Consider the following 27,420-nt stretch of genomic DNA (forward strand, 5'->3'; position numbering starts at 1 on the left):
GAGAGCTAATCGTGTTTGGGCTTAAGCGCGAAGTGTGCCTTTGCTTTGAATGCAGAGGAAATTGGTGTCCGAAAATAAAACATCTGGGCAAAGTTTGTATTAGGTGCAGGAGGGCTTGTGAATTAACACCAGACTGCGCCAGCTGAAAGATAGCATAATGAAAACGCTTCTATGTTTTTTCTACAATGGTATTTGGCCCAATGGAAGATGTGTTAACATTTATTCTTGGACCAATATTGGAACAATAACTTACGTTCTTGCGCTGGTTTGTTGGTTTGTTTTTACCCTTCCCGCCTCCCCACTTTAGTCTCAGGACTTACAAATGGTCTAAAATCCATATTTAATTAGATGCTGGAGGAAAGATAATTGCAAGGGCCTCTGTAGAAGCAATGCGAAAATTATATCTCAATTTCTTCCCCATCTTCTGCATCTAAGATACAGTTTGCTTGCGAGGCATTAATAATTTTAACGGCTGCACAAACAAAGGCTGATTTTAATAGGAATTCAGAAAGTTGCAGGCAACTTCCCACGTGCAAAGCAAAGAGCTTGGGTAGCAGGATTGACCACTTGCAACATAACTGGTGTGTGTGTGTGTTGTTTTTTAATTATTTGGCTAAACTGATTTTGCAAACGCTCAAAGATTCGAAACAAAATTAGTTTCACTTCCTGTACCACTGAGCAGAGTTTTTCTGAGATCTTGCCTGTCCTGTGGATCACTTCACAAGTGGGACTCGTGTGTTCATTAATCTTGGTCGTACAATGACCCCGAGAAATAATTTGTTGCCTTGGCAAGACTTCTTCCTCTCCGGGCTTCACAGACGTCCTCCTCCCCTCCTCTTTTTAATTGCACATTCGCCAGAAGGAAGAGAGAATGCAGCGTTAGTGGGAAGAATTGTCTTATTTTAAAAATAGTAATAAAATAACTTTTCTACCATGTTTCTTGAAAGTGAGCAAGGCGATAGAGAGAGATAAAAAGTTCTGATAGGGCAAGGGCAGTTTTAAAACAAAGCAGTGAATCAAAGGTGTTCAAAGCAGCTGCAGCAAAGTGGTCCTCTGACTGTGGAATGCTCTCCCCAGAGAAACATACCTGGCCCCAGCCCTGTCAGCTTCCCTTCATCAGGATAATGCATTCCTCTTGTCCCTAAATTGTACCCTGGTATGATATATGACCTGCTTTTGCTGTCATTTAGTGGATAGAGATGGGATACCCCCTCCTTTTGTTCTTCTTGTATTGAACACCTATCTATATCTTTATCTACATCTATATCTATCTGTCTGTCTGTCTATCTAATTATATCATTATTTATTTATTTCTAGGTACCTGATTTCAAATAGCTGACAAGGGATTGGAATTTGTTTCTAAAATTATGTAACCCCCTTGGGGATTTTTGTAGAAAGGCATGAACCAATGCAATAATAATTTTAGTGGGTTGCATCCTACATAGCGCTAAGTAGTGAATGTTAAGTCAGTATTATTATTATTATTATTATTATTATTATTATTATTATTATTACTACTATTATTATTATTCCCATCTGACTGGGTTGCCCCGGCCACTATGAGCAGCTTCCAAAAACTAAAACACAGTAAGACATCAAACATTAAAAGCTTCCCTATACAGGGCTGCCTTCAGATGTCTTTTAAAAGTTGTGTAGTTCTTCATCTCATTGACATCTGGTGGGAGGACGTTCCACAAGCCAGGTGCCACTACCAAAAAGGCCATCTGTCTGGCTCCCTGTAATCTGACTTCTCACCATGAGGAAACCAGCAGAAGGCCTTCGGAGCTGCATCTCAGGGTCTGGGCTGAACGATGGGGGTGGAGACGCTCCTTCAGTTAATCCAGGCCAAGGCCGTTTAAGGCTTTAAAGGTCAACACCAACACACTTAATTGTGCTGTTTGCACAGTGGAACATTCGCTACTGGTGCACCCCCTAAATGTGCTCTAGGGCTTACCACAACCTGTTCAGACTTCAGAAGGATGCTGAGCTTCTTTATACTTCTTCTAACCTTGGTCTTCATCCAGCTGGGCATATTGATACTTAATTCTTGATCAGTGGCCCTCTTTGGGTTACAGTCCTTGTTGGCACTCGCTCAACTCTGTTCGCTATTAGCGGGAGTAATATAAAGCACTCTGGAGAGAAGTCTTATATTTGGACAGGGGAACAGACAAGACCTTTATAAATCGAGACCATTTTCTGCCCAACCAAGGCTCTCCGGGGAACGGCTGGCAATTTTATAATTTACGTTCAGAATCTTAAGTTAAAGCAAGTGGTGAGGATACCTTCTCTTTGTCCCGCGGTGGTGAAACTTGGCTGGTAAAATACAGCCATGCTGAGGTCTGAAAGGGTTGAATTGAAATGGCCACTGATGTCACGTAGGATAAGTGGAGCAATAAGTCAACATTTACGCATGTGTGGCATGGCTTATGCACAGAACAGGATGAGCGAAGCCAGGTTTTCCTCAGTAGATGCTAAGCTGCAGAGATGCTATTCCATTTACCTCTGTGCAAATGGAGGATTACGCAAATGTGTGCTTGGGGTTCTTGCCTTAAGGGGCACAACGAGGGAAACTCTTATACGGCAGGTGTGCAACATTGATATTGGCCAGGCATCACCTTCGGAACTGGATAATCAATAAGAGTGCCATTTTTACACGAAGTGGAAGCTTTATGATTTCCCTGTGGCTTTCAGAGGGAATCCCAGAATCCTTGGTTATTATTTATTTGTTTCTTGTGTATCTGATTTTAAATGGTTGACAAGTGCTTGTAATTTTTATCATGTCCTGTAAGTCACTTGGGCATTTTTTTGTGAAAAGCCATGAACTAATGTAATAATAATAATTGTAATGTGTTGCATCCTATGTGAATGTTCCCTCAGCTCAAGGATTCCTGCCTGATGCACCCCCATATCTGCTTTTTAGGGATTCCCACAACCCTATGGAGCAGATCTGGGGAGGGTATGAAGGTGTGTGGAGGGAGCGGAGGAGGTTCTCATTGCACATGTTGAGCTGTATGGTAGGAGTGCGATCTTTCACGCAAACACTTGTGCACTCGCACCATTGTTCACATGTAACGTTGAGTGCCAGTACAGTCTGTTTAGAGCGTAACCCCAGTATTTTAGCTGTGCAAATCAACAACTGCACTCGTCCACACAAACACTTGTACATTTCAAGACAGCTTCTTCACTGTGTTCGGCACAATGTGTGAATAAGGTAGAGGTAAAGGGACCCCTGACCATTAGGTCCAGTCGTGGCCGACTCTGGGGTTGCGGCACTCATCTCGCTTTATTGGCCGAGGGAGCCGGCGTACAGCTTCCGGGTCATGTGGCCAGCATGAGTAAGCCGCTTCTGGCGAACCAGAGCAGAGCACGGAAACGCCGTTTACCTTCCCGCTGGAGCAGTACCTATTTATCTACTTGCACTTTGACGTGCTTTCGAACTGCTAGGTTGGCAGGAGCTGGGACTGAGCAACGGGAGCTCACCCCGTCATGGGGATTCGAACTGCCGACCTTCTGATCAGCAAGCCCTAGGCTCTGTGGTTTAACCCACAGCGCCACCCACGTCCCAATGTGTGAATAAGCCTACTCATAATGCAGGTATATAGAGAGAGCCTGGTGTAGAGCTTCCATTGCCCTTTCCTGAAGCCATATGGCTGAGCTTTGCCTGTCTCCTTCCTTCAGCAGACTCCTGACCTGGATTGTGTAGGTCAAACCTGTTGAGGGCCGGGGAAGAATTAGCCTGTCTCTCAGCAGGAGGTTGCATTAGATGCCCTTTCACACTTTCCCATCTCCGAGATTCCTTGAAAAAATGGAATCCTGCTGCAGAAGACACCTTCCATGTGCTTTATGAGATTCTGGGTGGCCAGCTAGTGCTGATAATAATAATAATAATAATAATAATAATAATAATAATAATAATAATAATAATAATAATAATTTATTATTTATACCCCACCCATCTGGCTAGGTTTCCCCAGCCACTCTGGGCAGCTTCCAACTGAATATTAAAAGCAGTACAGCATCAGACATTAAAAACTTCCCTAAACAGGGCCGCCTTCAGTTGTCTTTTAAAAGTAAAATAGTTGCTTATTGCCTTGACATCTGCTGGGAGGGCGTTCCACAGAGCAGGCGCCACTACCAAGAAGGCCCTCTGCCTGATTCCCTGTAACCTCACTTCTTGCAGCAAGGGAACCGTGAGAAGGCCCTTGACGCTGAACGATGGGAGTGGAGACACTCCTTCAGGTATACTGGACCGAGGCTGTTTAGGGCTTTAAAGGTCAGCACCAAGACTTTGAATTGTGCTCGGAAATGTACTGGGAGCCAATGAAGATCTTTCAGGACTGGTGTTACTTTACTGATCTCTTTTCTGGCCCTCGGATGCAAAAACCTTGAAAAGCGCTTGATGGATATATTTTTTCCTCCACAACCTCCATACAGGGAGTGGTCATGGCATTGCCTGCAAGGGCGAATCAGGAAGACTTGGAAGTTCCTGCATCTCCCCCCACTTTTCCTTCCCCCCCTTTTTTTTTTAGTTTTAGGACTCTAGGCGTTTGGCTTGCGCACCATGTAAGCCCAGCATTGACACTTTCAGAGCAGTCTTTTTAAGCCTCCCAGCTGTCAGCGGAAAGAAACTGAATGAGTGTAGTAACTAATTCACAGATGAAAAATGTAATCCCCGCTAATCTAATTCTTGCCCACCATACAGAGATGGCTTTGGTGGAACTGCTGTTGTCATCTCTTATGTGCTGTTTCCATGCTGCTACCCTGAGCAGCCGTAGGGTTTTTAGAAAAGGCACTTTCTTATTTTTAAAAAAGCTCCAGCGTGTGCCTTTTCACACTGACCAACCTCAACAAACATCCTCTGCTTCCCCATCCCCAGCTGAAAATGGCATTTGCTTGCCTTGGGAACCTAGGAAAATCACCTTCTGCTCAGTCAGTCCCTTGGTCCAACTCACTCAGTATTGTCAACAGTATTGGCAGCAGCTCTCCCAAGATATCAGACCAGAGGTCTTTTCCAGCCCTGCCTGGAGATGCCCAGATGTGCAACCTTCTGCATGAAAACAGATGTTCGAACACTGGACCCCATCCCTTGTAGAGTAAGTCCTGTCCCTTGTACCTACGTTACATGAGGGGAGGATATCTAGGGGCAAGGAGTGAAGCCGCCACCACAACCTCCCCAGCAAGACACAAAACTGTACAGCTATTAAGTGTAGATGCAAAACCAGGCATAGGCAAACTCGGCCCTCCAGATGTTTTGAGACTACAATCCTCATCATCCCTGACCACTGGGCCTGTTAGCTAGGGATGATGGGAGTTGTAGTCCCAAAACATCTGGAGGGCCGAGTTTGCCTATGCCTGTGCAAAACCACGTGCCCATACACCTGGCGTGCTGTTTGTCAAGATTGTATTTCTGCCACTAATTCCATTTCTGAATTGCTTTCAGTAAAATACCTTGATGTGTTTCAACAATAAAAGCCTCCGTAATAAAAACACTTGCACAATTTCGTATTTAAAAACAATTAAACCCATTTTAAAAAATCATATGTAAAAAAACCACACACTTTCATATGTAAAATTAGTTTCAACTCCAATGCAGATGAAGATCTCCACTCAAAAGGCTTGTTGAAAAGGGAAGGGCTTCAGCTGGTGCTGAAAAGACAGTAGACATGGCAGATAAGGTTGTCGGGAGGAAGTTGCAAAGGTTCAGTAACACTAAGGCTCAGTAGCATTGTGTGGAACGGACCTTCTGATAAGACGGAATATTCAAGAGAGCACAGCAATTGGTTGGGTATGTAAGGAATGAAACCATAGTGTAGGTATCTTGGTCTCAAGCCATTTAGGGTGGCGCTGTGGGTTACACCACAGAGCCTAGGACTTGCCAATCAGAAGGTCGGCGGTACGAATCCCTGCAACGGGGTGAGCTCCCGTTGCTCGGTCCCTGCTCCTGCCAACCTAGCTGTTCAAAAGCACGTAGTGCAAGTAGATAAATATACTGCTCTGGCGGGAAGGTAAACAGCGTTTCCGTGTGCTGCTCTGGTTTGCCAGAAGTGGCTTGGTCATGACCCGGAAGCTGTACTCTGGCTCCCTCGGCCAATAAAGCGAGATGAGCACCACAACCCGAGTCGTCCGTGACTGGACCTAATGGTCAGGGGTCCCTTTACCTTTACACTAATACCAAGACCCTGGATTTAGCCAGGTAGCTAACTGACAGCCAGTCCTTTCATGGATTCAAATTATGAGAAAGGAGATTCTGGCTAAATGTTAGAAATGAACTTACTGGAAGTTCATGTAGAAATGTTAGAAAGAACTTCCTGGAAGTAAGAGCCATTAGATGATGGAATGGACTTACTTGGAAAGTAATGAACACTCCTTCCTTGAAGGTTTTCAAACAAAGGGTGGATGGCCTTCTCTCAGGTATTCTTTAACTGTGATTTTTGCATTGCAGGAGGGTTGGACTAGATGATCCTTGGAGTCCCTTCCAACTCTAAGGTTCTATGCTTCTGTGATTCTTTCAGCTGTGATATAACATGGCAATAGTCTGCTCCAGCAAACAGTTGAGCCACTGTATTTTGCATTTCTTGCAGCTTCCGGGGCAACTTTGGGGTGTGTGCATCCCTGTGCATATTTCACATTCTTAAAAAAACCAAAAATATTTTTAAACATTTCTTAGTTTACAAAAGTATGTGTGTCTCTTTTTTCAAGTTACATTTTCTGCAGATCAGTTTCATTTGTTGAGACATAATAATAATAAATTTTTATTTGTACCCCGCCCTTCCCAGTGTGTATTTTTGAATCAGGTTAGCCAGATTGATTTGTATGCTGTTGGCAGATTCTTGTGGTTGTCTTGTTGGGCTGTGATGTGATAAAGGGGAGCCATACCGGGGTGAAGGTGTCTTCTTCTATTTGTCCCCGTGACAGTTTCAGTTTATTGGTTAGCTTTTCTTGGAAGGCTGTTTCCCATACTATTTGATACCACTGGTCCCTGCTTACTCCTGACAGGTCTCTCCAATGTCTGGCTATGATGTTTCTGGCTGCTGAGAGTAGGTGTGTTATGAGCTCTTTATGATGTGAATGGGCATTATTATCTTGGAAGGTGTTGTTAATTGTTGTCCAAAATAGTTGGATTTGGGGGCATTCCCACCACATGTGGAAGTATGTGCCTGTGGAGGTGCATCCTCTCCAGCATTTTGGTGAGGTTCCTGGGTGTGTTAGCGCTAGTTTCCTTGGTATTAGGTACCACCTGTGAGTGAGTTTCAGAGCAAGTTCTTTCCTCTTTGCCGATATGGATTTAAAGGGAGGTTTAGACCACATTCTGGTCCACTGAGTGGGGTTAATCTCATAGCCTATGTTGTCATCCCATTGTTTTTTTTGATTACGTCTAGGGGGGTTGTGGGATTTTGGAGTAGAATTTTGTACTTTGAAAACCTCCTCCTAACAACAAAGGGACACAGCAAAGGGATGGTATCCACAACGTACAAAATCACATTCCTTTTTTAAAATTCTCCTGCTCTCTTCTTTCCTTCCCAGGTGCAAGATAAGTTCCGCCTGGATCTCTCTGACGAGGAGGCTGTGCACTACATGCAGAGTCTGATAGATGAAAGTGTCCATGCTCTCTTTGCTGCAATGGTGGAGCAGATCCACAAGTTTGCTCAGGTAAGAACATTAGAAGAGCCCAAAAGTCTTTCTTTTTTTAGGTAGTAGCTGCCAGTAGGTCACTCCTCGCTGAATTTATTTTATTCCTTTTTTTTAAAAAAAAAGCTGTCCAGATACCGTACCTATTCACCCATTCTAACAGTGAATTCCATAAGTCAATCATACAGTGTATAAACTTGAAAATGCAGTTCCCTGTCTGCCCTGAATCATCTTAGTTCTTTATCACCTGAGACACTCAAGCTGATTTGGTTGAGACTGCCAAATCGCATGCATGCACACACACACTCACAAACATGCACGCTCTAACTCATCTAAACACAACCATCTAAAAGCAAAACAGTAGCTTGGGAAGCAGATCACTTCAGAGGAAAGGTCAGTTGGTTAGAACATGATGCTTATAACGCCAAGGTTGCAGGTTCAGTCCCCTGTATGGAGCAGCTGCATATTCCTAAATTGCAGGGGGTTGGACTACATGATCCTCTGAGTTCCCTTCCAACTCTCTGATTCTATATTTAAGAGGCCCTGTGGTCTCCACGGCCCACTTGCCAAGCTACAGAATTCCAGTCTGCCTGCATTCACAGTGGCAACAGAACTATTTGTGAAGGTCTCCTGGCTTAGCAAGACCTTGGAACAATTGATTCTTTGGCACCCGAGTCAGATTTTGCATTGTAACTCACTGCACATCCCAGCAGGTCTGTGGCAGAGGATCCAGGCGTGCTGTTTTCATCGCGTCTGATTTCTTCCTGTCCAGGAGAAGCATGTGGCGTAGCCAGAATAGAACACTCTGTCTCTGTCAACTGGCTATACAGATGAGAATGTCAAGTCACAAGAAAGCAGAGCCACCCAGGGGAGGCAGAGGGCATAGCAAACAAGATGAGGAGGAATCAGCAGGGCTGGAAGGAATCTCTGATCTGGAGCACAAATAGAGGAGGGCATGCGGTACCCAGCTTTCAGGACCCTGGACAGGTCACTAGGAGCTGATTGCATGTTCTGAAGGCACCTTGCCCCCAAATGCATTTTTTCTACCTTTTGATCCTGCCTACCCATCCCAGGTTCAATATAACATGTGTCCCTCAACTGTGCCTTAAAGACGCACCCCCATGTGATGAGCAAGGAACTGGAAACCCTGAAGTCCCTGGTTCCTCTGGGGATTCTAGCTCAGAAGTGCTGCATCTAGGATTCCTAGCCCCAAGGCTGTCAAGTTCAGGCTCACTTTCTGAGCTGGAATTTGGTGCCTCCAGAGCTCATGCTGGGTCACCCAACCTGGCTTGCCTTACAAATCTGAGTGCTTCCTGCTCCTCAAGTTCCAGACGGAGACCCCCTAAGAGGAGAAAGAACCTGCCTTTCCCTCAGGGTCACGTGAGATGGTCTCTTGTGGCACACTACAGCATAGGAAGCTTTCATCTGAATGTGCAGTCATGGTCACTTAGCCTTCTATATCTCAGTCCATGGCAGGAATCTTTGACCAGAGCAACAACACCTAAAGATCCCTGCTGCATCAGACCAAAAGCTCCTCTATACCAGCATCTCATTTCCAACCAGGCCCAACCAGAGACGTCCAGGCAGACCTTAAGTACAACATGAGAACTTTTTCCTGTTGTTTGTCCTCAAACAACTTGCATCCCAGACACTGTGATGTAAACACACAATTGCAGTAACTGGATATGCACATTATTGATATGAAGTGCTGCCCTGTTTTCCCCCTTTTAAAAATGACATTGGCACACCAAAGACCATGGATTGGATCCTAATGGTCAAAAGAAAAAGGCTACCCGCAGTCTTCTCCATTTGCCCTCCCCAAGGGTTGGTGGGTGGAAGGTAGCAGATTCTTTTGTGATGGGTTCTCATTTCTCAAGTGTTCTTGTGCCAGCAGCACGTTAATGTTCTTTCCAGTTTGGGCTAATAAATCAAGAGGTTACAGATTTGATCTTGGTCATCCATTTTTGCTTCTTCGTGTTTTATTTTTCCAGTTGGGCTCATTCATTCATAACATTTCCCTCCCTCCTTTTGCCAGGAGTTTTACAACCGCAAGACCATTCTGTCATGGTGCAATTGAAAGTTTTCTTAGGCTGTGCTTTGCTAGTACATCAGACGGCCTCAGTGGCTAGGAGAGCTTTCTACCACCCCTGGGTGGTTCACCACTTAGATCCCCTTTTGGACAGAAGTGACTTTTCCTCTGTACTCCATGCTCTGGTAACTTCCAGATTGATTTATTGTAATGTGCTGTAGGTGAGGCTGAGCTTGAAGATGACTTGATGTTGGGAGAGTTTGTAGTCCAAGACATACAAAGGGCAGCAGGATGATGAAGACAACTAGTCAACTGTGTTCATCTTTCGAGAAAAGATGATGTAGCAGAAGTTTGCTGTACTTCAGTTGTTTATTCTTGGGACTGGATATGCTTCCCATGGTTTTCTCCAGGACATCTATTAATTAGGGGCAAAAATAATTACTGCTTTAAATCCTGTGCAAATTGGCATGTGACGCTGTTGAAATACAATGGGCTTCTGTAGCCTCTGACATTATTAAAGCCTCTTATCTCAACCGGCGAAACCAGCAGCCCCAGCTATTATTCCAGATCACCACATTTTACGAGGCTCTTTATTTTTTATTTTATTTTCCAGAAGTAAATATATATTATTACTGATGGGTATCGAGTTTAATTAACTGGAAAGCATCAAGTTCCACGTGGCCTCAGTGCCACAGTATGACCAACCATTGACGTTTTCTCATTGGAAGCCCGTCTGCAAGATAACGCAGCCTTTTTAAAAAGCAGGGAGACGCACTCCAGCTGCAACAAAGTTTGAAAGTTTGTGATTGACACTCTGGCCTGCATGTTGTGCTGGGGTTAATAATAACACCCACAACATAACTGGCTGTGTTTAACCATATGAATTCTTTATACATCATATAAACATACCTCTTTTCACATTATCAAATTAAGTAGACGCAATTAAAGACCAACATTTTGAACAGGAAATACAAATAAATCAGTTCTTATATATGTAATGTCCAAATAGAAGCTTTTTCTTGTTCCACGTATGTCTTTACGAACACAAGTGTCAGATGTGACAACTTTAAGAAGCAGTGCTTGCAGGAAATGATTTTTTTCTTTGTAATGTTCCACATATGCCTTTGCAAAGTATAGCTGTTGTATGCAGGTATCAGACGAAAGATACGAAAGATCTTAACATATGCCTTTGCAAAATATAGTTGTTGTATGCAGGTATCAGACAGAAGTTGTGCTGGGGAGGCATGTGCTTCGAATGGTTAAAACTGAGGGTGGAGAGTTGGGGGAATTGGCATGTGTCCAACTTAGAATGTGAAATCCCTTTATTGCAGATTTGTAGAAAAGAGGGCAAAACAGACGGGTGTAAATCAGCATCTACACAACTCCTGATTGATGAGGAATAGCTCAATCAGTAGAGCAGGAAACTCTTAATCTCGAGGTCGTGGGTTCAAGCCCCACTTTGGGCAAAGTATTCCTGCACTGCAGGGAGTTGGACTCGAATTCAGCGGTTTTCAACCTGTGGGTCCCCAGATGTTGTTGGACTACAACTCCCATCATCCCTGAGCTCTGGCCTTGCTAGCTAGGGCTGATGGGAGTTGTAGTTCAACAACATCTGGGGACCCACAGGTTATGAAAGGCTGGACTCCTCCTAACAGCAAAGGGACATGGCAAAGGGGTGGTATCCGCAATGTACAACTGCATCTCGGCCAGTAAAGCAAGATGAGCGCTGCACCCCCAGAGTTGTTCGTGACTGGACTTAACTGTCAGGGGTCCTTTTCCTTTACCTTTATGGATGTCTTAATGTGGTTGATTTATTGTGTATTTTAATTGTAGGTAGCTGTATTTTATAACTGGTTTGTTTCGGTTATTTTGCTGGGTGTTTCTTCTTGAAATGAAAGGCGGCATAGAAAGCATCTCAACAATAGCAACAGCATCAGGGAGAGCCAAAAGTTTCCAACAAATGCAATGGAGGAAACTATTGAAGGATCAGAGGTGTCTTTTTCGTGCTTGGAACACGTGTGCCGAAGAGGCAAGCCACTTCCCAGCTTTCAGTGTAAAACTGAATTGCTTTTGTGAGTGAACCCTTGAGAGTGGGGGGAAATATTCAGCTCAGCCCTAGTTTTTTTCTTTTTCATAGCAAACTTCAACCTGGCTCACAGCACGAGTGTGTGCCTCTGAATACCATTTGGGAATCTCTGCATAAAGAGGTGCTGTGCGCCAGTGTTACTGGGTGACTTCATGCAAGTCCTGTGCTGTCGCTCCCTGTATAAAAAGTGGGAAACCTGATGTTAATCATGTTAAATTCTAGTCTCCGTCTACCACTCTCTTCATTTTAGTATCGCTGCTGATTCTTTTTCACAGAGAAGAGGTGTCTAAATCTGATTTTGATATTCCCAAATGAACGGAGCCCAAAACTGATTTGCCGTCTTTGATAGATATTTATAAATTACATGCTCGGATTCGGTTACTTCCCAAGATTATTGGGTTAAGCAGCATTGCAAATGAGGGATGTGTCTGAATGGTTCATTCAACCCAGTTTTACCCATTAGGACTGTAAGACAACCCAAAATAAAAGTCCTGCCAAGTGATTTGTGTGCTTTGCTAGGAGTTCACCAGTTGGCCTGAGTCGCTGTCCCTCAGCCTCATCTCCTCATAATAAGAGCCCTGGTGGATCGGGCCAAAGGCTCTTCCAGCATCCTGTTCTCACAGTGGCCAAGCAGATGCTCCAATGGCAAACCATCAAGCCACAAGAACACTCTCCACTCTCCAGTTCCCAGCAACTGTTCCTCAGAGACATTCTTGTTGGTGCAGGGAGGCAGATGGCGCTGTGGTCTAAACCACTGAGCCTCTTGGGCTTGCCGATCAGAAGGTCAGCAGTTCGAATCCCCGTGACGGAGTGAGCTCCTGTTACTCTGCTCCAGCTCCTGCTGACCTAGCAGTTCGAAAGCATGCCAGTGCAAGTAGATAAATAGGTACCACTGTGGCGGGAAGGTAAATGGCGTTTCTGTGTGCTCTGGTTTCCATCACGGTGTTTCTGTTGTGCCAGAAGTGGTTTAGTTCTGCTGGCCACATGACCTGGAAAGCTGTCGGTGGACAAACGCCGGCTCCCTTGGCCTGAAAGTGAGATGAGCGCCGCAACCCCATAGTCACCTTTGACTGAACTTAACCATTTAGGGGTCCTTTACCTCTCCTTTGTTGCCTTACTTATAGGTGATGTGGAGTTAATAACACAGCTCTACTTCCATAGGTTTATTGCAACAACCACTTTGAGATAAATCATACGAAGCATTTTGGACTCTTCAATCTGCTACATCAGTTCTAAGTGACATGATTTGGTGTACTATGACTTGCACCCCAAGGCCAGAATATGAAAGATCTACAAAATAACTGAGGACTCAAAGGACAGGGTAACCAAGCAGAAAGGGCTAAGTCCTCCAAATCATGATGACACAAAAACTAGCCTGTTATTGAAAGTGTTGGACATTTGCCTTCTCATTTGCCATACAATGTTTATTTTTCACTTCCAGCGAATCTTTTGGTGCGGCAGCACCTCTGGAACTCCCTGCTCATTGACACTAGGCAGGAGTCTTTGCTGTGTTGCTTTCACCAGCTGCTAAAACCATTTTGCTTGTTTGTTTGACATATAATTTCATTGTGCATTACTTGTTTAAAGCTGTAGGTTTTAACTGTATTTTGGTACTTAGATTATGTCTGCTTGCTTTCAAAGTCTGTTGATATTGTTGGTATTTTCTTATCAATATTTTATATTATTTAAAATAAATTGCTTTTAGGGGTGTGGGTGTGAGTGTGGGTGTTAGTGTGTTAGTACTAACCAATATAAACCTTGTTAAATTATTTTTTTAAGCCCATTAGATTTTTAATGACAACTTCCCTTGGAAATTAGACACCCATGCTTGAACACCCACTGGTGGGTTGCCATCCACCTTTCTGAAGTCTTTCAGAACCAGCCCAATAAACTCCCCCCCAGTGCAGTCAGTCTTGGGGAAGGCAACAAGTAAAGCAACCTACAACATCCAAGCCAAATTGATGCCTTACTTTATGTTTGATTTCTTTCTCTCTTTCCCTCTCTTATTTAGTACTGGAGAAAATGAGCCCCATCAGCTTCTGGAGGAAACCACATGGCTGTGTGTTAAGCTGTTCAAGATGGCACTCAACAGAGTGTACTGAACACTTTAGCAGCTCAGATAGTTTGCCTCGTCTGGGTTTCCATTAAGACAAGTTCAAGAATGTGTTTTGGTGCCTAGACATTTCCGCCATGCAGTATGGAAAAGAGAGCAGCATCCCTCCAAATGCAAATACTATGAAAAGAAGAATGCGTCATGGCCTTCTAAGTGTTTCTCTACACCTGATGTTGGATTCAGAAACTGAAGCTTACTGCTGCACTTAACTTGGCTGGTGTCTATAGGAGCACGTGTTACAAAATGTCCATTTTAATGAATGGAAAGAAAAGTATTGTCAAAGCTGTTTGTGGACTTGGGAACTGAAGTTTGGGGTTCACTGATAGGACTTGTCCAAATTGTCATTGGGAATAAGCAGCTGTGTGGTTCTTTCTTTTGGCGACAGCTGTCTTCCAAAGTGTCAGCAAGAGCCCACCCACAATGGAAAAAAAAGCTAAATATCACTGATGGTCTTAAAAAGCCCTTAAAGATAGAGAGATTCAATGCTTTCATTCTCTCAATAAAGAATAATGTACATTGACTAAATATTCCAAAACTAATAAATTTCTTTTGATGCAAAGTTCTCTTTATTTTAATTTATTTTAATTTGCCACGTTGTAAAAAATCCCTGTATCTTTTCCATGCTCATTTGTCAGTATACATGTCTCTCTGTTGCAAAACATATGACAGAAAATGTTGATTTATTTCATATTTCCAGCAGAGTATATTATGCGGTCAATAGGTTGTATCCAAAGAAGTTCTGTCCAGACTAGGCCCACTGCAATTACGTTACTGTCCATTTATTTCAATGGGCCTACTCTGAATACAGCTGAGCCAGTCTTACTGTAAGCCAGCCTTACAGTGAACATTTTACTTCTCTACTATCTTAGGGATGCGGGTGGCGCTGTGGGTTAAACCACAGAGCCTAGGACTTGCCGATCAGAAGGTTGGCAGTTCGAATCCCCGCAACGGGGTGAGCTCCCGTTGCTCGGTCCCTGCTCCTGCCAACCTAGCAGTTCGAAAGCACATCAAAGTGCAAGTAGATAAATAGGTACCACTCTGGCGGGAAGGTAAACGGTGTTTCCATGAGCTGCTCTGGTTCGCCAGAAGCGGCTTAGTCATGCTGGCCACATGACCCAGAAGCTGTACACGGCTCCCTCGGCCAATAAAGCGAGATGAGTGCCGCAACCCCAGAGTCGGTCACAACTGAACCTAATGTTCAGGGGTCCCTTTACCTTTACCTTACGATGTTAGAGATGAGATTTTCTCAGTGGCAGGGCATCAGATTTACATGCAGAAGCTGCCAGGTTCAACCCTTGGCATCGCCACTTAGGACTGGGAGAAAGAACTCTGCCTGAAATTCTGGAGAGACACTGCCAGTCAGTGCTGGCAGTACTGAGCTAGATGGACCAACAGACAGACTTGATACAATGCAGCCTCCTACGTTAGCTGAGGCAGAGAAACCCAGCATCATAATCTTACTAAACCATGGGATTAAATGAACTGGACAATATGGGTTAGGAAACCTACTGTGAGGCTTCAATTTGCAGGGCACCGTATTTTTTTGAATTTTTGAAAAAAATGTTCCATACCGAGCCAAAATATTTTGGGGTGGGTTTTAGGGTTTTTTAATGTAATAGTTCTATTATCAACTCCCCCCGCCCCTCTTATCCAAGTGTCACCTTTGTGCCGTCTTTATTTTCTCCAGTCCTGGAAACATGTTGCCTTTGGGTGGAAGTGGAAACTGTAAAATTAGATTGTTCTCCTGGGCTATATATAGCAATATTGCTGCTTTCAGCAGCCGCCACCACTGCAGAGGCTTCTGAAGACATTTTAATTGCAAGAGAGGCTTTCTCCCCCAACTATAAAAACCCAGACAGAAATACTGAAGAGTTTTCTGAGAACAAGGCAATCTTGCTAACCAAAATAGCCAGCTTATCACACTTAGAGACACCAATGGTTATTCGTTTCAGTTGGTTCAAGGGGTTTGAGGAATGCCAGGGAGGAATCCAATTGAGTTTCAGCACCTCGGATAGCAGCATGGCTAGAAACCAAAGTCCTGTTTCAGGACATTGGACAGCAGCCATTTCTTCAACACCTATGGACAAAAGACATGAGATGCAATCATTGGGATGAGTTATTGGCCACTGTTTTATTCCAGGCTTATCAGAAACACTTCAATGAGTTAAACCACCTACTCCTACTTGAAGGTGGATAAATTTGCTGCCAAGACAACTAGGAAGCCTGTCCTGCGTGGCTCACTGCATTGTATTTATAGCATGTTCTTGCTTGCCCACAAACCTTTAAGGCAGCCTTCCTCAACCTGGTCTCTTCCAGATATTTTTGACTACAACTCCCATCAGCGTCAGCCAGCACTGCTGTAGGAAATGGCACCTTCCTATCCTATGCTTCTTGGTTTGCTATGATTGACCTGTTCTCCAGTGCAGTGGTCCCTTATGTATGGGCTGGAACACATGGTAGCCTCTACTGCTGGGCTGTTCACTGCCGCTCATTATTCATAAGTATTATTGCCTCCAACCATGGAAGCAGAGCATTACCATCATGGCTAGGAGCCATTGATAGCCTTTGTTCTCCATGAATTTGTTCAAAACCACCCAAGTTGTTGACCATCACTGCCTCCTGTGGGAGCAAGCGCCACAGTTTATCTGTGCACTTCATGAAGAAATACTTTCTTTTATCTCTCCATGGGTTCTTGTTGTGATGGCCTGGGAATCTGATTCAGAGGCTGAACCTGAGGAATCCCAGCCTGCACAGGAGTCCCTGCCTCTAGGGCCGGCTGAGCCGGGGCAGGGGCTTGAACCTGAAGGGCCCTCACCTGTGCTGGATCCTCAGGAGCACACACCAGCTGAATCCGCTCTGGCTCCGAAGGTGATCGAGGACCCATTGCCTGCAGGTGCTCCTCTCCCAGCCCTGTCAGGGGAAGGTGAGGTTGCCTCTGGGTCCAGTAACCCCCCAGCCTCTCCTGAGCTGCACAGGCTCAGGGCAGAGAGGCGGAGGGAACTAAGTTCTCACAGGAGGAGTGCTCGCCTCCAGGCCAGGAGAGGCGAGTCACCTGTGGACCAGGACCGCCCTATGCCTCAGAGGAGATAAAGGCCAGCCCGCCCAGTTCCAGGTTGCGGGAGCAACATCGTTGGTAACCTGTTCCTGCCAGCACCCTGTCCTGCTCTTCCAGAGTTCCTGACCACGCCCAGCTCCTTGCCTTGGACCCCGCTTCACCCTTGATGGACAGCTTCCATACCCTCGACCTAGGACCGGACTCAGTAACCCCCACACGGTAACCCCACCCCCACCCACGGGACCAGCACACTTGTGTTAGGAGAAGGAGAAAAGCTCTTCTCTCTCCACTTTCTCTGTTCTGTGCATAAATATATACATTTCCTTTTTCATGTCACGTCCTGCAAGAGAAAGGTTGTAGCTCAGGCAAGTGAAACAGTCGAGGCATCCCCAGATGTTCAGTGGAGTTTGGACCCTGAAACATAATGTTTCAGACCCCACCATTTTGATACCTTCCTTCATTAATATATATTATCTCTCACCCCACAATAAAATGGTGGTGCTGCTAAAGAAACCTAGCTATGCTCATCGGCTCCCCATCTCTTTGAAGCCTCGCTATCTGAGCAGAATGTCTGGGAGTCATTTCAAGGCAGTACCCAGGTGTACAAAGCAAGCTGATGGAGGCAACAGAGCAAAAGGTCAGGTCAGTGCAGAAGGGATCTTGTTTTCAAAGTCGGGGGGGGGGTAACCAGGTGTTCAATGTGACCAAATTAGCTAGAGGAACTAATGCAATACAATGCTTTCATGAGGAAGGTGGAAGGGCAGGTAGATAATTGAACAGTCAAATTTATTATTTTATTTTATTTTATTTTATTTTATTTTATTTTATTTTATTATTTTATTTTATTTTATTTTATTTTATTTTATTTTATTTTATTTTATTTTATTTTATTTTATTTTATTTTATTTTATTTTATTTTATTTTATTTTATTTTATTATATTATTTATTAGACCGGACAGTGGTGCAGGTGATTTCTTACTTTTAGTGCTGAAACTCAACCAGCAGTTACAGTTATTCTGTGTCTTTCAGAGATCCATTGGTGTTGCAGTGGGTCCTCGTTGCTCCTGTGAGTGACTCAGCTTGCCCAAGAATCATGCTTCTGGCTGAGGTTATTGGCTCAACTGCTGTGATGTCAAAGAGAGCTTTGCAAATTCTAGCTGTTGTAAGGCAATGGGGAAAACTTTGATGACATGGGAAATTGTATTACACAGTCAAAACTTTCACCTATCTAGCTCAATGGTATCTGGGCTGACTGATCTTCCAAACACTGGAGATTGTTTTCCCAAATTTGGAGAAGTGGTGTGTTTCATTTTATATCTAGTAACTTTTGTGACTTAAAGTCACAAATGCGTAGCTCAAAAAAACTGTTTTCCATCTTCCACTATTTGATAGTGTCCCCTGTGTCTGTCTCTCATATGCATACACCCATATTATACCCAATAAGGTGTTTTTTCTTCTGAAAAAAAGGAAAGCAAGTACACTAATATTAGATATTTGATTAACAGTATATTAAAAAAGGTAAAGGGACTGACCATTATGTCTACTCGTGGCTGACTCTGGGGTTGTGGCACTCATCTTGCTCTATAGGCTGAGGGAGCCGATGTACAGCTTCCAGGTCATGTGGCCAGCATGACTAAGCCGCTTCTGGCGAACCAGAGCAGCACACGGAAATGCCATTTACCTTCCCGCTGGAGCAGTACCTATTTATCCACTTGCACTTTGACGTGCTTTTGAACTGCTAGGTTGGCAGGAGCAGGGACCGAGCAATGGGAGCTCACCCCGTCGCGAGGATTCGAACCGCCGACCTTCTGATCTGCAAGTCCTAGGCTCTGTGGTTTAGACCACAGTGCCACCTGCTGTATAACAGTATATTACTGTTAGCAATTACAGAATGTCCATTTTGTGCACATTCAAAAAATGTGATCGTGCACACGCTCATTGCCATGAACCCAGAAGTGGCAAGAAAAGGGGGCATGATGGGGCGTAATGGGGGCGAGACAGGCTTATCCATGTTCCACCATTGTGTGCAATAACCCAGAATGCTACCCCTGTGTAAATTGGGAGTTGCCTATATCTCTATCTCTATCTCTATCTCTATATCTCTATATCTACACACACACACACAGAGAGAGAGAGAGAGAGAGAGAGAGAGAGAGAGAGAGAGAGAGTCATACCTCGGGTTACAGATGCTTCTGGTTCCGTTTTTTCAGGTTATGGACCGCCAAAACCCAGAAGTACCAGAACGGTTACTTTGGGGTTTCGGCAGTCGTGCATGCGCAGAAGTGCTAAATCATGCTTTGCGCATGAGCAGAAGCACTGAATTGCATCCCGTGTGTGCTCAGATGCACAGATGCGGGTTGCAAATGCTGCGGGTTGCGAACGTGCATTCCGCATGGATCACGTTCGCAACCCGAGCGTCCACTGTATATCCAAACCATGCATAGGGCTTCTGCAGGCAATTACAGGCTAGGAATCTCTTCATCAGGAATTGTCCCTCTGGTTGGGGTTCTGCTCTCTGAAACAAGAATTTGGTAACCTCAAGCCTGGGGGCCAAATCTGACCCCCAGGCTACTTGAGATTCTACTCAGGCCACTTCTCCTCCTTAGCCACACTTCTTCCCAGACCACACCCTTCGCCAGCTCCTTGAGTGCATTTGCCTGACTGGGCGATATGTTCTTGAACTCTGATAATGCCCCCTGCTTCCCTTCAAGGAGACTATAAAGAGGAGTGGGTGCCCTACCATACCAGAGGTTAAAAAAAAAATGCATGCCTTGTGCTGCCCAATTTTGCCACTGAACCTACATCATTAAATAAGGTGCTCACTGGATCACATTTTTGGCAGCAAAGTTCCTTCTTTTGTCTTGCAAGTATACACCGCCTACCATTTGAGTCACAGATTTCTCCCTAACGGCAGGAGGAGAACAACACATTTTCACAGTCTCCCCTGCGTGGGGCATCATGCCTGGAAATGGTGCTTAAGAGCATCTTGACAGTCTTTCTACACAACCCATTGGAGGAGTCTAAAAGTTATTCTCTGCTTGAAAGCCAAATGCTCAGTATAACTGACTGTGCACTTTCTCAAATTCTGCCAAGCCCACACTGGAGGGAAAAAGTATTTATTTCTAGCCATTGTCTTATTTATAGTATTAATTATTTCAGGGAGTTGAAGGAAAGCACAGTAAATAATATATGTAATTTGTAACTGTCAGAAATAGCAGGGGGAAAGGCAGAAGGCTTTATTTAAAAACGAAACAAAGAAAGAATAGCTTTCGTTTACAGAAAATAGTTGGGTCTCCTCTTTGAAGCTGGAATCAAATACTTTATCAGAGCTGTCACCATTATAGATGGGGTCTGTATATAAAGATTTGCATAGCTTTTATCAAAGTGATGCACTTAGCTGATCTAATTTTTCATTTAAAAATGGGGTGAGTAATAATTCAGAAGTATATGAAAAATGTGTCGCCTTTAGACAATCTCAAGGAGGGCCTCAATCTTGTGATTTGCATTGGATGTTATTGAGATTTCATTGGAAGTTTTCGACCAGATTTTCTAAAAGGGAATCTAATTTGTGTCTGCTTACCAGACATAGAGTTGCCAACTGATCACGAATGAAGCAAAGCCCACCTTGCTCTTCTGCCTTTACCAGCAGCTTGATCTTCAGAGATCAGCAGACGAAATTGGCTATTCATTGCATGGTGATGAATATGATTGCAGATGTCCGAGCAACTGGCTGCTACTGAAAGAAGCAACCGCAGGAGCTGAATTAAAAGTTAGGAACCGTAACTCGTCTCAGTTTTTCTCACGTGAGACTCCTACTAAGGATCACTCAGCTCAAGCCTGAAAATGAATGTCAGAGGGGCTGTTATTCACTCCCTCCACTTTTAATTTTGTTTTTAAAATGAATCTTTTGCAGAGATTTAGACTTAAATATAGATTTAGACTTAAACATAACTCTATTGATCTCCAGTGCATTAAGACATTGAAGTATGAATAAATACAAGCAGGTATTAATTAATAATAAATAGAGAGTTTCTGATAATCTCATGTGTGCTTAGACAAAGCAATTAGGTATCTTATAAATTGCATTTGCACTGTGCTAACCTTCCTGCTACCTCGATCCTCCCCTTCTCCCAGGAAACAACTGGGACCCATCTTCCAGAAAACCAGTGTGGCAGCTCCACCCCACCCAATGAAGTACTTCTGGAAGCAAACCTCTCTTCTGATGGATCCTCGTGGATCTCTCCCCTTGCTCCACTTCAGTGTAACCTGTGCTCCCCACTTCCCAAAATAGCAAGAAGTCCCCAGAACAATATTTGTTTGAGTTTATTTGCTTCTTTCTTCTGCCATCCTTTCTACAAGCCACAGGGCAGACAGAAGCAGATTTAGGGCAGCACTACCAGTTCCTCCTAACAGGGCACCAAGCCGAGGGGGGAAGGAGACATGAGGATTCTAACAGGGTTCTAGAGTCTTCCTACTCAAAGCCTAGTTACTGTTTGCCTAGCTTTGGGAAGGAGATGGGAGGGCTCTAGGACCCTACCAGAGCCTTACACCTCCTTCCCAAAGCCCAGCACCTTGCGAGACCTTGGGGCGGAATCACATTTTGGTCTTGCGCAGGGCACCCTATAACCAAAGTCTACCCCAGGGCAGTTTCCTAACTCAAATAATATATATATATCCCATAAAATAACACAATCCCTAAAAATAAAAGCACAGAAGCTATCAAATCATTGGATCACTCATAGCAGCAGCAATTAATATTTGTATCTTATCAGGTCTCTCATTCAAACACACATTGAAAAAAATGTCTTAGCCATTCACTTGAAACTATAAAGTGATGTTGCCAGACACATTGCAGTAGGGAGAGAGTTCCATCTGCAAGGAGCTCCCTATGGAGGCCCTTCCTCAGACACACACACACACCACATACTTCCTCCTTCATTGGGACCATTGAGAGGGCTCCATCTTAGACCATAGTCAAGTCAGTATGGGAGAAGTGATGGCTTTAAAGAAAGAGAGGCTTGGATTCAGATTTTGTGTTCAGGTGACATTTGTGAATGCAGTTGATCTAACAAGGACTCTTTCAGAATAACCTGGGAAAGGGAATGAAGATTCCCAGTTCTTGGAAGTCAGTTCCTGTGGAAGTTTGGCAGGCCCCAATCCAGGGATAGTGATGGGGCAGAATTATCCTTCAGACAGTGGCAACTTGGAGAGTTATGGGGCAGGGTGGCAGCAAGATCAGGACTACGAAGGTGAACCAGCAGGAACGTTGGCAGCTACCAAGGGGACAACATCTGCTGAACTTTGGTTCGGTTTCCTCTGGAAGAGAGAATTTTGGGATGTTTGCAATGATGTATTTATTAGCAGAGCATAAGTGGAGACAAACAAGGGAGCAGTTCTAACACCCCACACCAGATCTCCACAGGGATACTCCTTTGAGCTGATTGTCTTCAGTCAATGCTTTGTCCCCATCTGAAATCCTAGACCTGTCTATTGGTTCGCCTTCATTTGAAAGAAAAGCAGCTGGCATCTGGGTATTTTAGGGGTCAAATGTGTATGCTCTACGGGCAAAGGAAGGGTTAAGCATCCTTTGTTCTCCATCTCAAAGCGACTCTCCTGCCCATTGTTCTCTCCTGGCCCCAATTTGCACAGGAGAAGCAGTGGATGGCCAGTTGTTTAAGGAGGCTGATGTGGAGCAGGTTGTTCTGCCCGATATTTGTCAGTTCAATTAGAAAGTTCCTGGCCTGATCCAGGAAGAAAGTAAGTTTTGTAATTGAAAATTAATTCATACTGGAAAGTGCAGTCAATAGACAATTACCAAGATACAGTACCATGTTTATTGCTTGGCGGAATTCGGCTGACGATTTATAAGGGCTGAAGGCAATTATCTTCACGTTCAAAGAATGGACAGGAGAGATGGAACTTAATTACTGCACAACCCTTTCTCTACAACTTCTTTATTGTGTGTAAATAAGCATCAAACGAGCAGCCATAAAAATAAAAAACCCACTTTGCATTGCCCAAAATTGGCATTAGCATCAAAATTATTAGGAGGAGACAAACTGATAGGGCGTGATTCTCGACCCACCTGGATTAATCTCAGCACTAATGCTTACAGACCCAGAAGCAATTGGACAGTTTGTATGTATGACTTCGACAAACCGTTGCTTCATCTGCAATGTTGCAATGGTCTCACAAATTGCCTGATGCAATTGACAGGGCGGGTTGCTGATTGGGAGGCTCTAGACTGCAAGGAGATCTCTCCCAGCTATAGCAGCAGGTAAACGGCATTCACCAGAAGCAACTTAGTCATGCTGGCCACATGACCTTAAAGCTGTATGCCGGCTCCCTCGGCCAATAAAGCGAAATGAGCGCTGCAACCCCAGAGTCGTCCGCGACTGGACCTAACGGTTAAGGGTCCCTTTACCTTTTTGCTAAGAGCATTTTTAGCAGGGGTGGGGAAAATGTTAGGCTCTGTGGTCCAAAATTGACAGGTGGATGGGACAAGATGCAATTTTGACATAACATGATTGACATGTAGGTTCTCTCACCCACCTTGTGTGCACTTCAAGCACTTTCCTCCGATAGTCTTTCCCACTAAAATATTTACATTTCTGCATTTTTGTAAACAAATTTTGGTTGGAGAACCAAATTGCATAATTATCAGACATGCAAACCTCCAGTGGTAGTTGTGTGTCAGTTCACACATCGTTTCAGAAGCAACAAATAAGGTAGGTGCCCATTTAAATGCAAGCTTGACCAACCCCACCTCCCATTCCTACATTTCTGCCCAAAGTTGCCTGCCATCTGACCTCCTGTAGCTATTCAGATGCGGGCCAAAGAAAAAACAGGGAAGTGCTTTATATCTGAACAGGTTATTTGTAAAATTAAACCAGTATTGCGTACTTGAGCTGGCGACAGATCTCCAGAATCTTAGCAGATCATCTGTTACCCACTACCTGATTCCTTTAACTCAGGGGTGGCAACTTTTTGTTTTAATTTGTGTCTAAGGGCCTTGGTCCATTTTGGAGCATTGCCTTTCAGTGGTGGAAGGGGGTGGAAGCAAAAGTAGAGCAAAGACTGTAAAGTTTGCATTCGGACTGTAAACATTCCCATGGGGCTCTCTACCCAGATAATCAAGAGGCATAATTAGAATTCAAGGATACAGTCCATCCAAAAATGTGTGAGGAGGGTGTGAAAAAGGCCAGTAAGGGTGTGGCTTGGGGAGCAGGCATGTGGTTAAGGTAGAGTGTGTGACCTGGGAAGAGTCCCAAGATCCAGACAGAAAGATGCAGAGGGCCATATTTGAACTGGAAGTACCAGAGATGGAACCTGGTCATTCTGTATGTCAAGCACATGCTCTGCCATTGAGGTACAGCTCATCCCCTTCATGTTTGTTTGTTTGTTTCCCATTGCCTTTGGATCTCACATTGTTATGTCAGCTTATCCTCCAGTTTACCTTGCTCCCTGTCGCCTTCTTGGGCATGAAAAGCCCTACAAAAGCTAAGCCCACGCTAATCCACTTAGTCGTGTAATGCACTGCACCCCAATTTTGACTTCAAACGTTCCTTCTTAAGCTCCTGGAAATGATAGCTAAGCCCTTACTTGAAATATAAAATAAAACTGAAACTTGATTTTCATTTCCCAAATGACTTCTATAAAAAGGGGGGGGGATGAGCGCTGGCTCAGGCAGCCCCAAATTTCCCAGAACTCCCTTTCTTTTACATCGAGTGCTTTTGCAAATAACTCGTTCCACACTGTATAAAAGTTTCAGACACTTATGGGGGACTTAGCAGCAGATTCACTGGTGGAGAAGCCCAGAATACTTCCTGTCTCGTTATAGGTTGCCTCTTGCTATAGTGAAAGGATTTTGCAGTCCTCGCTTTTCTCCTGAGCAATTAAAGAATAGGGGACCCTTATTCTCCTTTCCTGCACATACAAAAATTAAATGGAAAGAAGGAAGATATTTCTGGGGAAGAGAGGAGAATTGGCCTTGGGGTTTATTTACTTCTTTTAATAAAACTGGGTTCCCTTTAGTCTCTGCAAACTTCTAATCTCATTTCCCCCACCAGTGCAGCGAGCAGTAATTCCACTCAAGTTGCATCAGTAGAGAAAAGCATGAAGGAAGGAAAAATTGTAGCAGACGCCTCTCTTGGTTCCATTTTCTTTCAAGGACGCTGATTGAACAGATGCCTTTGGGGTGATTGCTTACTCCAGAGGTTTTAAAGTTGTCATGGATTTAAAGAGCATCCCAATTGTAAGGCCTTACTCAAGAAGGGTGGAAAATCCAGAGCAAGTGTAAATATGTCCCAAAGTTGTGTGGCTCCAGACATATTCATTGTGTGTTTGCCTTTTTGCCAAATGTCTCAACTGTGGTCCTGCATGCTATTTCACATCGCATCCTGGAGATTCTGTCTGCGCACCTGCCCTATTCTATGGCTGAAATGAATTTGCTGCTCCAAATTTCCTCGCTCGATATCCCAGAACTGCTTTATTGCAAAGCGTTTGGTATTTGCCTTTCATATTTGATTTCCATATATGACTGTGCATGAGAGCTGACGTACAGCGCGATTCCGTATTTCATGATATTTGATGGGTGGCAATGCAATGATATTTAATATCTGACTGTGTTTGATGGATGATGTGCAATGGTATTTGGAAAATCTGACAACTTACGAAATTTCATATTTGGTGCCTGTCAAAATCAAAAACAGTCAAGAGATGCCAGCAAGCCTGAGCATTTAAATTAATGTGAAACCTCAAAGAAGAACTGGCTGTGTAATGGATTTTGCTGTCTTAAAGCCTCTCCCAAGTTTGCCATAGTGGTATGGAAACTATTGTAGTGTTAAATTGTCCTTTGGCACTTCCATCACTAAGTTATATGGGAAGGAGAGTTGTCATTGCTCCAGTGGAACATGTGCCAATCGAGACACTTTTCCTCAACCCTTTTATCCTCTCTAGGAAGTCCACACAGCAGAGATTATCCATTGTATTAACTCAGAGAGAATCAGCCTGGAATACCAAGTGACTAATACAGTGTAACATGATTGAAGGAGGCTTGCAATTATGGAAGCCATGCCTAAACTAGAGAGGCATACAATGTGGCGGTTATCAAATGGATTTGCATTTGGGGAGAGAGAGAGAGAGAGAGAGAGAGAGAGAGAGAGAGAAGGAACAAGATGCAATTATGATGTAGTTTAGTGAGGAAGAAAAGGCTTTGCATTCTCAAGGTCCTGAGTTCATACCAGGTAAAGATTCTAACATAATGAGCCAAGGGAGGGAGGAGGAAGAATGCAGGAACAGGCGAAGCTGCATTGTCCATAGTCAGATCATCCATCTAGCTCAGTGTCATCCACACCTATTGGTAGTGACTGCTCAGGATTTCAGGTAAGGTTCTCTCCCAGACCTACCTAGAAGTTCCGAATATTGAAACTGGAACCTTCTGCATGCAAAGCAGATGCTCTGTCTGTAGCGCTGGAAGGTACCCCAAGCATCACCTATAGAATTGTAGAGTTGGAAGGTCCAAACCCCTGCGATGCATGACTCACAGCAATAGAATCCTTGAAAGATGGCCATCCAACCTCCATTTTATAATCTTCAATGAAGAAGAGTCTCACGCCTTCCAAGATAGTCCATTCCGCTATTGAACATCTCTTACCATCAGAATGTTCTACACAATATTTACTCCTTTCTTGTTATTTGAGTATCCTGTGGAGCCACAGAAAATAAACTTGCTCCATCTTCCATGTGACAGCCCTTCAGATATTTGAAGATGGCTATCCTGTCACCTCTCAGTCTTCTCTTCTCCAGGCTAAAGATAACCCAGTTTCTTCCACTGTTCATTTCCAGACGCTTGATCATCTTGGTTGCCCTCCAACTCAATTACAGTCATGGATAGAAAGGTCAAAGGGATTAATCAAGGTGCTCATAAGATTCTGAGCAGTGGAACATGTGCGAGTGGAGACTTGAACATCTTCCAACACTTGCCTTTCCTGCCCAGGTGAGACAGACTTCAGACAAGGGGACAAGGCTCAGCAGGCCATGTAGGAATGCATTATAGGCTAGAACCTATTCAGGGGGCCACCCCTGACCTTGGATATTATGCTAAACATGACTTCAAGGACAAGTTAATTTTATTTTGCATGATTATTTTGCATTTTTTCAACTAGAGAATGATGTTAATTTTTGTAAAAATAAAAAATAAAGAACTACTTTGAAAATGCCTATATTCCATATATCCAGGTGAGACAACAGACTCAGGTGAAAAGCAAGCATGTACATGTAACAAAACTAAATAAAAAATAACAAAACTAAACACCAGAAATCTATGCAGAAGAGAAACGGCCACTTTAATGCTCTACCAACTGGAGCAAAGCAGGGCTGTCCTTTGGATAATGTTCAAGTCTGGCAGTAGTCATAGAAACTTCCTTAGCAATAAAACCACCATGACCCATCTCCAGCTGTGCTCAACCTTCACAGGGGAACGTTCATTTCCCCCACTGAAATAATG

The 27,420-nt window shown here is 44.0% G+C and overlaps 1 protein-coding gene across 2 annotated transcripts in view; it reads left to right on the forward strand.

Annotated features, from left to right (window-relative positions):
- PIK3C3 (phosphatidylinositol 3-kinase catalytic subunit type 3) overlaps positions 1 to 14,416 on the forward strand; it is a 111,065-nt gene extending 96,649 nt beyond the window's left edge. For both annotated transcript variants that reach the window (XM_083575582.1, XM_083575583.1), the window contains 2 exons: positions 7,525 to 7,650; positions 13,756 to 14,416. In XM_083575582.1, the coding sequence (XP_083431708.1) occupies positions 7,525 to 7,650; positions 13,756 to 13,770 (141 nt within the window). In that variant the 3' untranslated portion in view covers positions 13,771 to 14,416. The remainder of the gene's footprint in view (positions 1 to 7,524; positions 7,651 to 13,755) is intronic.
- Positions 14,417 to 27,420: the final 13,004 nt, after the last annotated feature.

This window comes from Podarcis filfolensis (genome assembly GCF_964270895.1).
Source record: "Podarcis filfolensis genome assembly, chromosome: 11".
Lineage (NCBI taxonomy): Eukaryota > Metazoa > Chordata > Lepidosauria > Squamata > Lacertidae > Podarcis > Podarcis filfolensis.